The sequence below is a fragment of the Chionomys nivalis genome, chromosome X (genome assembly GCF_950005125.1).
Source record: "Chionomys nivalis chromosome X, mChiNiv1.1, whole genome shotgun sequence".
Lineage (NCBI taxonomy): Eukaryota > Metazoa > Chordata > Mammalia > Rodentia > Cricetidae > Chionomys > Chionomys nivalis.
The window spans coordinates 107,747,916-107,761,240 of record NC_080112.1 but is presented as its reverse complement, the minus strand read 5'-3'; the positions used below and the strand labels follow the sequence as shown (position 1 = coordinate 107,761,240).

The 13,325-nt window shown below is 41.1% G+C and overlaps 1 protein-coding gene across 3 annotated transcripts in view; it reads right to left on the bottom strand.

The window, feature by feature from the left end:
- The window catches only part of Znf280c (zinc finger protein 280C), a 54,954-nt gene extending 45,108 nt beyond the window's left edge, over positions 1-9,846 (bottom strand). For 2 of the 3 annotated variants that reach the window (XM_057760188.1, XM_057760189.1), the window contains exons 1-2: positions 8,380-8,477; positions 1,324-1,484 (exon numbers count right to left, since the gene is read on the bottom strand). In XM_057760188.1, the coding sequence (XP_057616171.1) occupies positions 1,324-1,484; positions 8,380-8,462 (244 nt within the window). In that variant the 5' untranslated portion in view covers positions 8,463-8,477. Of the gene's footprint in view, positions 1-1,323; positions 1,485-8,379; positions 8,478-9,789 lie in introns of those variants that run through there. The other variant, XM_057760190.1, reaches the window with a different exon arrangement.
- Between the last annotated feature and the right edge of the window lie 3,479 nt (positions 9,847-13,325).

Below are 13,325 nucleotides of genomic sequence, written 5' to 3'. Positions count from 1 at the left end.
GAGATGGCTCAGTATTAAAGGTGCTTGATGACCTAAGTTTGATGCCCAGAACCCATATGGTAGGGAAAAGAGAAACCCATTTCTCCAGGTTGTCCCATTACCCATGGGTAAGTGTCTCTGTCTCTGTCTCTCTCTCTCTCTCTCACACACACACACACACACACACACTCATGCACTAAAATACATGTGACAAAAGTATTTTAAAAGTAGGCTCTCTATCATATAAGGCCTATAATGCATTCAGGTAATCTTAATCCTTCGTTACTTTAATTATTCCCTTTTCTTACACACGCTATTTTAAGTTCTCCCCTTCATTACTGTATCTAATCACTGTAGTGATATTTTGTTTGTGTTTTAACAAATAAAACTAGCCTGAAGATTAGAGTGCAGAGCTAAGCCACTAGTTAGCTGTTGAGGCCAGGCAGTGGTGGCACACACCTTTAATCCCAGGACTCAGGAGACAGAGACAGACTGATCTGTTAGTTCAAGGCCACCCCGGGCTACATGAAATTGATTCAGTCTAAAAGAGAAACAGAGCTCACACAAAGGTTATCCTAGCACTTGGGATTCCATGCCTTTAATCCCAGCACTAGCAATGTAGAGATAAGGGTGATATGGCTGGGCAGAGAGAAGACTATAAGGCTGGAGGAGACAGGAGCTCATTGCAGTCTGAGGATGAATTGATAAGAGGTAGGAACCCTAGTGGGTGGCTGCTCTGTTTCTCTGATCTTTCAGCTTCTACCCCCTGATAGCTAACTCTAGGGTTTTATTATTAAGAACAATTAGAATTTGTGCTACAAACCACATTGTCACCACGAACATCTTAAGTGCTCACTGACCATTACTGTGCTTTCCTTTTTTAAAAAAAAAAACTTTGTGTGTTTGTGTACATGCATGGTCATACCATGTGGGTATATATGCATGTGGGAAGCCCAAGGCATCAAGATGCTGGGAGTCTTCCTCAATCCTTCTCCACTCTATTCACTGAGGCAAAAAAAATTAAACCTAGATCTGGCCAAAAAGGCTACAATCTAGCCAGTCACTTTCTTCCAGGGATCTCCCCGTCTCAGCTTTCTAAGATTTGGGATTACAAAAAGGCAGCCATTTTACATGGCTTCTGGGTATCCAAATCCCAGTACTCATGCTTGTGGCTCACAATGAGAAGTACAGTAACTGCTAAGGCATTTCCCTAGCCCTATCTTGCTTTTCATCTAAGCTCTGTACAGAATAAATACATCAAGCACTAAAAATAAAAGTCACAGGTTTTTCCCACTCAAAAAACCAACAACTATCATAAGAATCTTCACTAAAATAAATGCTTACTTGAAATAGCTGGTTTGGAACTTGATATCTCTCCAACAAAGATCAACTCATCATCATCATCGTCTTTATTTTGAATTTCGTCTACTTTCTGCTGCCATGGTTCCAACTCTTCTTCTTCACATTCCATAACAAGTTCTGCCATTTTTGAATTATCTAATTTCCTAAAGGAGAGAAACCCATATTTTCAAAATGAAAAAAACTTTTTGTAACAGAAAGTATGATAATTAAAGATAAGTTTTATTAATCTTAAAGGAAATTACTGAATAACTACACACAGCAAGAATAAACTGAGAAAGCAATTTATATATCTAAACTAAGCACTCAGTGTAGTGGTATACTCCTGCAACCCTACCTACCATTCATTCAGGAGGTTGAAGTAACAGAATAGTTATTCTGAGGCCTGTCTGCTCTACACAATGAAGCCCTGTCTCAAAACAAAGCTAGTAAAAAATGGCTAAGTAGCTAGAAGATTGGGGACAGCAGTTGAGTTACAGTGGCCAAATTTTTTTTGTAATTTTGCTTTAAATATATAGATGTTTTGTTTGCATGTATGTCTGTGTACCACATGCATGTGATACCCCCAGAAGCAAGAAGAGGGCATGAGATCATCTGGAACTGGAGTTCTTTGGCAGCCATGTGGGTTCTGGTAATCAAACTGGGGTCCTCTGGAATAACAACCAGTGCTCTTAACTGCTAAGCTATCTCTCTAGCCCCAGGTGGCCAAAAAATTAAATCCAATTAAGCTAAGTTTATATTACATGACTAGGATATTATACATACCAAAAAGAATATTATATAATTATTACCTGAGACAAAAGCCTACCACTTGTGTTTATAAACCAAGCACAGGACGCAATTAGATTGGAAGGAGGAAAAAAACTGCACCAGATTCAGAGATATTAGGGTAAAGAAGAAAAACGAGATACTAGGATGAAAACAGGGAAAAAAGAGAAGCTTATTTTATTCCAGGATAGAGTAAACATTTCCTATCTCAAGAAATTAAACAAAGGACGTACTACAAATATTACACAGCTCATAGCAAACATTTTAGTGCCTTATTCCTTTGGGGATGTTGTTGTTTTGTTTCTGTGATAGGGATTTTCCATGTAATTTGGGCTGACCTGTCCTGGAACTCATTATGTAGCCTCAGGCTGGCCCCAAACTCATAAATGTCCTGCCTCAACCTGAGTCTTAGGATTTCAAGTGTGTGCTATCATGCCAACTCAGTACCTCATTCTTAACATATGGATATAAGCTAGGCATGATGGTGTATACCTTTAGTCCCAGCACTCAGGAGGCAGAGGCAGGCAGATCTCTGTGAGTTCAAGGCAAACCTGGTCTACACAGTGAATTTCAGGGTAGCCAAGAATCTGTCTCAAAACAAAAACAACCATAAAACAAAGAAATAGCTGGAGAGATGACTCAGCAGTTAAGAACACTTGCTGAGGATCAGGGTTCATATTCCACCAGTGACACTGGGGCTCACAACTACTTCTAGCTCCAGTTTAAGGGGATTTGACCCCCTCTTTTGATCTCTGAGAGCACAAGGCAAGTATATGGTGCCCATACATAAATGTAAGCAAAACTCATAAAATACATCTTTAAAATAATCTAAAAAGAAAAACAAAAATGGATATGAATAACTAATGAACACCAAAATTTTAAGTAAAGTCTCTAATGTGAAAGACCAAAGCAATTAAACAGATTAAAAGATATAAACAAAAACAGATAATACAGAGGACAGGAGAAAATGATCTTTTTTTAAAGATTGATTGATTCATTCATTCAGTATCCTGCCTGTAGGCCAGAAGAGGGCACCAGATCTCATTATAGGTGGTTGTGAGCTACCATGTGGTTGTTGGGAATTGAACTTAGGACCTCTGGAAGAGCAGTCAGTGCTCTTAACCGCCATCGCTCCAGGCCGAGAAAATCATCTTTTAGAGACAGCTGACAAAATTTAACAAACAGGGGCTAGAAAGGTAGTTCAGTGAGTAAAGGTGCCTACTGCCCCAGCCCAATGACCTGAGTTGGTCTTGAACTCAGAGATCTACCTTCCTCTGCCTCTTGAGCAGTGGAATTAAAGGCACGTGCACCCAGCCTCTAGATTTTTTTAAACTGCGGGTTATTTACAAGCTCATGAGCAACTTATGGAGGGTGACTTCACTACTGAAGAAAAAGTCTCTTCACCTAGCAAGTGGTTTCTTGAGACCCATCCCCCCCATGCAAAAGCTTTCAGTCTGTTTGGAGATAGGCATGAAACATTCTCCCAGAAACAACTGCCTGTAAGTCTTGAAGAGGGTTGGGGCCCCTGAACCTGTCCCCTACTAATTATTTACAAATTTTGGCTAGATCTATGGCCTCTGGAGCTCATTCCCCTAGTAATTATTGTCTAGAAAACCTTGGGAGGGGCAAGACCTCATCAGGCTCTCTTCTTGCCAAACTTGACTGTGAAACTTAACAGTCCATAATTCCTTGAGGAGGGGCAGGGCCTCATGAGTCCTCCTCTTAACAACTGTTAACCCTACCTCCCATCAACATTTTTGGTTTTATACTTAATTGTGAGGGCCACATGCAGTCAATTCTCTCCTTCCACCATGTAGGTCCCAGGGATTGAACTCAGGTCATCAAGCTTGGTCCTACTGAGCCATCTCACAGTCTCACATCACATCAATATTTAATTGCCTATAAATCCTTGGGGAAGGATGTGGCCTCTAAGCCCCCTCCTTTACTAACTGTTAACTGTCTAAAATTCTCAGGGAAGGATGTGGGATCATAAGCCCCTTTCCCATTCCATGAAGAAAAATTAATGGACCCAATCTTGTGTAGGTCTCCTTCAGGAAATCATAGCTGCTGAGAAGGTAATGGCTACATCATTCCCAGAGAACACAGTGTTCCATAACAATTGGCTAATTGTAAGTGAAGTTATAGGATAGCCTGGAATACATGAGATCTTGTATCAAAAAAAAATTAAAAAGAGAGTATGCAAGATGGCTTAGTGGCTGCCAGGTGGTAGCGGTGGCACATGCCTTTAATCCCAGCACACAGGAGGCAGAGGCAGGTGGATATCTGTGAGTTCGAGGTCAGCCTGGTCTACAGAGCTAGCTCCAGGATTGCTAGGGCTGTTACACTGAGAAACCCTTTCTCATACCCTGCCCCCCCCAAAAGGCTTAGCGGATGAAGATGCCTCTACCACTAAGTCTGACCACCTGAATTTGAGTATCAGTACACATAGCAGGAGAGAAATGACTCTCACAAACTGTTCTCTCACTTCCTCATGTCACATGTCTGAGCGGGCATGTGTACAAGCACACAGCCACAATAATTTTTTTTAAAAGGATGGGGCAATAGCTCAAGCAGTAAAGTTATTGCTCTTCAAGCATGGGACCTGAATCTGATATTGCTAGAATCCATATAAGAATGCTGGGCATAAAAGTATGCACTTGCAATTCCAGAAGTGAGGAGGCAGAGAAAGACGATTGCTTGCAGGACAAATGGTCTGTCATAGTCAGTAACCTCCAGGCCATTGAGGAAACCATGTCTCAAGGAAGGGGATGGCATTCTTGAGGATGGCACCTGAGGTTGTCCTGTGGCTTACACACACACACACACACACACACACACCACACACAAATACACAACGAATAATAAAAAATTAATGTAAACTAGGCATAGCTTCTCACAGCTGTAACCCAATCCCCAAATGGGGACTATCAAATGTACACATCATCTAATACTTTCCCAAATTGGCTTATTCCTGAATGAATGTAAATTTAGCAAATAAATTGATGAATATTTTAAGCAATTACTACCTGAAAAGTAGGATGAATTTTAGAATTAGAAATAAAAATTAAAAGGTATGCTACATAAAAACATAATTATCTTGTCATGTTTCAATAAATTTTAATTTCAATGTAAGTGATATTTTTTTTTGGTTTTTCGAGTATAATTGATGTCTTTAACTAGGACTTATTCTTTATACTTTAGAAATGAATGCTATTATTACTATAATAAGGTACATATAAATACTCTGCTTATGTATTTTTTTATCATTTCTAACTGAAAAGTAAAAGTACCTAAAGTACTTCATAGATTAATTCATTACCAAATTTCCATTACCTTCTATACTCTAGAGGGAAAATAAAGAATAAAATGTAGTCCCATTCTTCAGAAGTTTACAATCTAATTTGTTTACAGTATTTAGACTTTTATCTTTGTGGTGTTGGCAATCAAATTTAAGATTTTACATATGCTAACCGAGTGCTTTTCTATAAGCAACATCTTGCAGCCTTATTTGGACCTTTAAAAAAAAAAATCAGGTGTTGGCCGGGAAGTGGTGGCACATACTTTTAATCCCAACACTCAGGAGGCAGAGGCAGGCGGATCTCTGTGAGTTCGAGACCAGCCTAGTCTACAAGAACTAGTTCCAGGACAGGCTCCAAAGCTACAGAGAAACCCAGTCTCAAACAAACAAACCCCCAGGTGTTAAATTAAAATAAAAAATTTGAACTGCTTCATTAAAAAGAATTTTAAGTTATATCCTGAATTCTCATACACATACCATATACTCTACAAATTCTCTTTAAAAATAAAAAAATTTAAAAACATCTTAGTTACAGCTAGATGTGGTCACATTCAAATGTAATCCCAGAATTTGAGAGGGAAAAGAGGGAGAATCCTGAGTTTGTGGCTGGGATAAGATACATAGGAAGTCAATACTATCCTGAGCTACACAGTGAAAGCCTGGCTTGAAAAATCAAAAGCTAGGTATGTAGTTCAGTGGCAGAGCATTTGCTTAGCATGCACTAGAGCCTGAGCTTGATTCTTAGAACTGAGAGGAGAAAACAGATTGTTTCAGCTGCTAAAATGCATCAGTTGAACTAACCAGATGGTTCAGTGAGCAAAGACATTTGCCACAGAGCCTGATTACCTAAGTTCAATCGCTGGAACCCACATAATGGAAAGAGAAAAGTATACAAGTTGTCCTTCGAGAACGCATGCTCACACTGAGCACATGTGCATACACCTACCCACACACTAAAATAAATAAGTTAAAAGCATTTAAAATAAATGCAGTAAAAATAATTAAATTCATTTGTTTATATTTTCATTCTTTCTCTTCTTTCCCTTCATACTGCCCCTCTTTCTCTTTCTGAGACAGGACCTGGATGTAACCCTGGTTGGATTGAACTTGTAATATACACCAGACCAGCCTTGAACTTCCAGTGATCCTCCTGCTTCTGCCTCCCAACTGCCAGGATCACAGGTATGTATTATCTGGATGCTTTTCATTTTTCTAAGTACAAAAAAAGAATACCATGCCTAAATTTTTATCAAATAGCTGTTCCTGCAACTCTTTTACCTTTATGGAAAGTATGTGTGAATTAACTTAAAGAATATATAAAAAAAATTAAAGTGGATCATTGGACCCAAACGGTACTTAGTGTTGACAATTTTCTCATTAAAGATAATACAAAGACCCTTTAATAAAAAACTAATTTGTAGAGAATGAATTTTAGAAAAGTCTAGATGTATATTTTTACTCAACTCACTGAGTAAATCAACTCTTCCTATATTATTACTTACAACAATCTAACTAAAAAAAATCAATTATTTTTCAAATTGTGTGTTTGCATATGCCACAGCATGTATGGAGGTCAGAAGACAACCTGAAGGAGCTGGTTTTCTCCTTCTACATTGTGGGGCCTGGACTGAACTCAAGCTGTCAGAATTGGTGGCAGCTGGTAAACCATCTTGCTGGCTTGAGAAATAAGATTTAATGTCCTCTCTGAAGCATAAAGAATATTTAGCTATAATTAGTACATACAAATTGATCCCTAGTACTCCCCCCAAATTCTGTGTGGTTCTAAATATTCTCCTAGAAAAATAAGTGTAAGAAAAGGAAGGCATAGAATGCTATACCCCTTTCCCTTTTCTTAATAAAAAAGCAATGCTAAGTAGTAAAATGCTGGGCTAAAAAGGCCAGTCTAATTGGAAAATTTAACAGTCGGAGGGAAGGAGTTGAACAGAAAAAGTTGAGGTATGGAACTCTTCATCATCAGAACGTTTTCAATACTATTCTTCAAATTTTCAGCATACTTGGATGTAATATTATTCAAACGCTCGGGGCTTTGAGCACTGACTGCTCTTCCAGAAGACCTGGGTTCAATTCCTAGTACCCACATGGCAGTTCAAAACTGTTTGTAACTCCAGTGCCAGGGGACCTGATACCCATGGCAAAACACCAATGCATCTAAAAAATAAAACATTAAATAATGTATAGAGGGGCTGGGAATGATTGCTCACACCTTTAATCCCAGGACATAGGAGGCAGAGGCAAATGGATCTCTGTGACTTTGAGCCAGCCTGATCTACAGAGTAAGTTCCAGGACAGCCAGGGCTGTTACACAGAGAAACCCTGTCTTGAAAAACAAAACAAACAACAACAACAACAACAAAAAAACAAAAAACAAAAAAAGAAAGAAAGAAAGAAAAAATGTAGAGAGGAAAAACTGAATAATACTTCTTAAAAATTTTAGGTGACCCAGGCTGGCAAGATGGATCAGAGGTTAAGAGCACTAGCTGCTCTTCCAGAGATCCTGATCAATTCCCAGCAACCTCATGGTGGCTCACAACCATCTATAACATGATCTGGTGTCTTCTTTTTGCCTACAAGCAGAACACTGTATACATAAAACCCTCTTTCCCTATCTTTCTCAGGCACTTTGAGATGCCCATAAAAAGTGAGACATTATTCAATGAATTGAACCTTAGGTGAAAGTCAGAAGACACTTGTTCAAGAACTGGCTCTAAGGGGACAGGCACGTTGGCTCTTACCTGTAATCATTGTATTGGGGAGGTTGAGTCAACAGAATCAAGAGTTTATGGATAGCCTCGGTTACAAATCAAGTTCAAGGGCAGCCTGGGCTACGTGGAACCCTCTCAAAAACCAACCAAACAAACAAAAAAAAACCAAAATAAAACGGGGTTTCAGTGAGATGGGCTTAGCAGGTAAGGGAGCTTACAACCAAAACAAAATCAGAGATTCATCATGTGTACCTACTCAGTAGGAGAGAACTTCGTATTACCAAGTAGTCATCTGATCTCCAAACTGCAGTGTGCGCACACCTACATACATACATACACCAAAAAAGAGAAATATAAACAAATAAATGCAATTTAAAAGAAAAAACACAACTGGTTCTATTTAAGGACCACATAACCATTTGAAGCTATTTCTTCATCTTTGCAACAGTTCTTTAACACATCACTGCCCTGTAAAGGAGCGACAGCAATAAAACATTCAAATGCTATAATCACTTTTGCAGACATTAAAGCAAATCACACAGATCTAACTGAATTTTATAAACAAACCAGCACCTTCATAGACTTTTTTTTTAAACATAAGATGGCTTGAATTTATATTGTAACTCTCAAAGCAAGGCACCTCACAAACCCTTCGGAGAACTGTGTAGTTTAAAAATAAAAATGTTTTTAGGTATCGAATACAGGTGCCACTAATAGGCACTAAAACTCATAATCCTACCCCAACCAACAAAAGCAAAAAAACTCCAGCTCACAGATTTAAAATAAAAATGAGCAAATCCTCCAAACAAAGGAGAGGTCCTTGGATAAAATCTCCCGCATTTGGAAGAAACTGGTTCCCTTGTCACTGAGACTTCTTCCTGAGAAGAATTCAAACTTGAGGTGCATTGAGGGGACTCCCATGTCGGCGGCAGGTTTTCCTCCTCCGAATTGAGATGCTTGCCCCATCCATCGCTAAAAAACCCCCGCACAGCTCACTGACGGGAAAATCACGCCTAACTCCACGTCTCTCCCCTCGGGGCTTTTATCCCCCAGAGTCTAGACAATAACTAAGATTTCTGTGACCGAGGAGGGCAGTCCCTTTGGGAAGAATAAGGGGACTGGCACGGAAAAACTCCTGGCCGTCCAAGGAAAGGGGTTGGGCAGAAGCGAAGGGCCTCAGGAGCCCGAGGCTGGAAAGTTCGGATGGGCCCACCAGCCTTTCCCAAGGCGGCCGGGACCAGCGGCTGGGAGGATCTCGTCGCTCTCCAACGTACAAAAGAGACATCCGATGTACAACTCCCCCCCCCCAAAAAAAAACAGACGGAGGGGCTCTTGAGAAAGCAAAGCGGGAAAGGCACGGAGGCCCCCCACCCCCGGCCTCCGTAGACCGCGGCCCACGCGGGCCGCCGCGAGGGGCCCCCGCACAGTTGAGGCCTCGCCTCGGAGGGGGCCGCTCACGGTCACCTCGGCCAGCGCCAGCCCCGCGTTACCCAGGCGACCTTTCCGAAAGCACCCCCCCTCCCCGGGGCCGAAACAAGATGGTGGGCCACGCGCCATCGCGCCACGGGGTCCCTACTCTCCACAGCCACGGGAACCCCAGCCCCGGAGCGCGCCGCGGCCGCTGTCCTCGCCTCGGAGGCAGGGAGGTGCGGGGAGGCTTACCCACGACGCTGCAGGACGTCCGGAGCTCAGAGAAGGAGGAGGAGCGGGAGCAGCAGGAGGAAGAGGCGGAGGAGGCGGAGCAGGAGGAGGAAGAGACGGAGGAGGGGGGCCGAGGGGGACAGGAGGCGGGGAGGAAGAGCGGAAAGGGAGGAGCACGAAAACACGGGGTGACCTCCACTCACAGAGCTGCTGCTGCGGCGGCGGCGGTGGCGGTTACCACCCCAAGGAGTTCCAGCGCCAAATGAGCTGCGCTGAGGAGACGAGCGAATTAGAATAGCACGCACTGCCTGATGGGTAACGTGTCCATCCGGGCACCTTTCAGACGGCCGCTGGGCCAATGGTGGGTGCTAGCATGTGAGCCGCCACGAGCAGCCTCGAAAGCTCGGCCGCTAGACGGGATGCCCGCCTTGGGAAAGCGGAAAGGGGCCGCGGGAACGGGCCGCGGGAACACGGACCCCTCCCCCCAAACTATGGCTCTATATTGTATCTAAGCACACACAAACAGGAATTCCGAGATCTCCCTGCGAATAAACATTAAAGGCATCCGTTTTTAAAAACACTGGACTTGACATAGCTTTCGCGTTTCAAGAGAAAAGAGAAATTAAATGGACCTTTTAATTGACTGATGGCACCCACCACTTTGTTTTAAACACAATTTTGTTTTCCTTTGTCACTCTCTTGCCTTATAAAGTCCTATAGTTATAAAAAGTTCTTTTTAATTTTTCTTTTCTTTTCTTTTTCTTTTTTTTTTTTTTTTTGGAGCTAGGGTTTCTTTGTTTAGCCCTGGCTGTCGTGGAACCCCCTCTGTAGGTCAGGCTGGCTTTGAATTCAGTGATCCACCTGCCTCTGCCTCCTGAGTGCCACTACACCTGGCTTCTTCAAATTTTGCAAGAAAAACACTTGCCAAAATACGGTTTACATAATCATTATCTAAATCATGTCTTTTATTTATTTATTTACTGTTTTAATTTTTATTTATTTATTTATTTTTTTGTTTTTTCGAGACAGGGTTTCTCTGTAACTTTGGAGCCTGTCCTGGAACTAGCTCTTGTAGACCAGGCTGGCCTCGAACTCACAGAGATCCGCCTGCCCTTGCCTGGAATTAAAGGTGTGCGCCACCATTGCCCCGCGTCTTTTAAATTTTAAACAGTATTTCATATAATTTCTACCTTTTCCTTTGGTGTGGGCAGAAAAGTTTCAAGGTAAAATCTGTAACCCAAGTGATTCTGCTTTTGGCACCTTCAGCAAGTTAATAAGAATTCCAGGCCTGAGAGATGGTTCAATAGGTAAGGGCCATCACTGGGACCCACATGGTAGGGGAGAACAGACTTCCTCAAGTTGTTCTCTGATCTCCACATGCAGCCCGGGCCATGAACACAAAACACACACACACACACACACACACACACACACACACACACGCTATATACTGGGTTTCCTGGGTCCCAACACTCAGGAGGCAGAGGTAGGTAGATTTCTGTGAGTCGAGGCCAGCCTGGTTTATAGAGGTAGTTCCAAGACAGGCTCCAAATCTATAGCGAAACCTTGTCTCAAAACAAACATAAAACAACAAAAAATAAATAAATTTGGGGGGAGAAAAAAAAACCGGCTGCTGCTTGTCTCTAAAAACCTTTAAAAAATAGATCGCAAACACTGAGTTTAGGAAGAGGCAGTTTGCATGAATGTTGAATCGGAAGCATGGTGTCAAGAAATTTAAAAGACAAATTTTAGTGCTACAAATGTTTTTACCAAGTCCATTTGTGTGTAGGTAGGGTTCCTTAATTTATTCTTACAGTTTAGCCTATAGAAACATTGCCAAGCAAACAAATAGCAAATTCGGTGTGACGTGAAAAGAATGGCTTTCAATCTATAATTTTTAGTGGCAATAGAATAGTTTTTAAATTCAAATCTGCTTATGTGGATGAGCATGCAGCAATCTATTTCCAATGAAGCTTAACAGCAAAGTCTTTCAGTTTACCTCTTGACTAACAATGAAAGGTCCAGGAACCCTCAGAGCAATTACGTTACAAGAATATCTTGAGGGAGTAATGACTACCAGGAGCTCCGTATAGATTTTTTCCTTCCCTCAGGCTTCATTTCATATCTGCTGCCACTTTTAATTCAGTATTTGCAAATCTCCCTGGAGACTTGGCCTGTACAATAAACTAGGGGCCACCATTCAATTGCTGGCATTATTCTACAGAGGAAACCCAGGGTGTATTCCTGTATGCTAGTGGAACATACTTGAGTCTCAGTTTGATCAAACAAACCATAAGAAAAATATTTTTATACAGTTTGAAAAATATCTTAACATTGGTTATCATGCGATTATAATTACAAAAACATTAGTGTAATAATGATATTCTGTGTGTTTTATTTTTCAAGACATGGTTTCTCTGTCCATTGTGTTTTTTTTTTAACTGAGCTTTTTATCTCTGAGATTTTGTTTTTAAGAATCTCTTCTCTTTACTGAATTTCTCATCCAAGTTGTTCAATTTCTTGTTCAAATCTTTAATCAAGTTTTTTCCTTCATCTCTCTGCTCATTTGCATCTTCTTTGACACAATGATAGTCCTTCCTCCACTGCATAAGGTAGACTGGGACACTCTCTTTCCATTAAGTGGTTTGTGACTTTGCTACTCTCTCTAAGTCTACTGAAGTCTTCCACTCTTAAACACCATCAGTTTCTGTCTATTAGAACTCAAATGCACACTCTGTAACCAAGAGGGCCTGATATCTAACCTGCATAATTGAGGGGGCTAAACAGCATACCTTCCTGTTCAAGGCCCCATGATTTTCCAATTCCAGTCAAAAAGGTCTTCAAAAGTAACTCTCTGTTATGAAGGATTAAATATTTCACTTTTTGTTGAAGGAGAGCTCAGACTATCTACTTTTATTTAAATATGTTTCACCTCCAATACATCATCTGAGAGGCATTTCATTATGCTCCTTATGTTCAAGGGCCCTCAAATTCCTGCCCTCTGTCCATATGTCTGAAAAAGTCTTGCCTTCACAAAGGGGATTCAGAGCCTCTCACTCTGCCTATCATAGAGTCCAACACTCCCCATCTATTCATAATTATTTGGGTTTCCCCCTTCATATGGGGGAAAAAGAAAACTTTCTCCTAAAGACCTAGGTGACCTGAATTATATCCTCTTTTGCCCAAGGGGGACTAAGGGCTACAATCTCTTCTATTAGACCCATAGATCTTTTTCTATTGACTATGTATGTCTTCTCTATTCCAAGATGTGCTATCATCTATCTATCTATCTATCTATCTATCTATCTATCTAGTTCGTGAACAGTGCATAACATATGTATGGAAATCAGAATTGCAGCTTGTACTGTCTTCTCATCCTCCTACCATGCATGTCTTGGGATTAGAACATTGGTTATCTGGCATTTCTTTTACCATGCACATCTTGAGGAAGGAGCATTGTTAATCTGGCATAGGTGCCCTTACCTCTTACTTATTTAACCAGTTCCAATGCTGTGTTGAAAATCTTTCTTAAAGGATTATATAAACTCTTACTACCA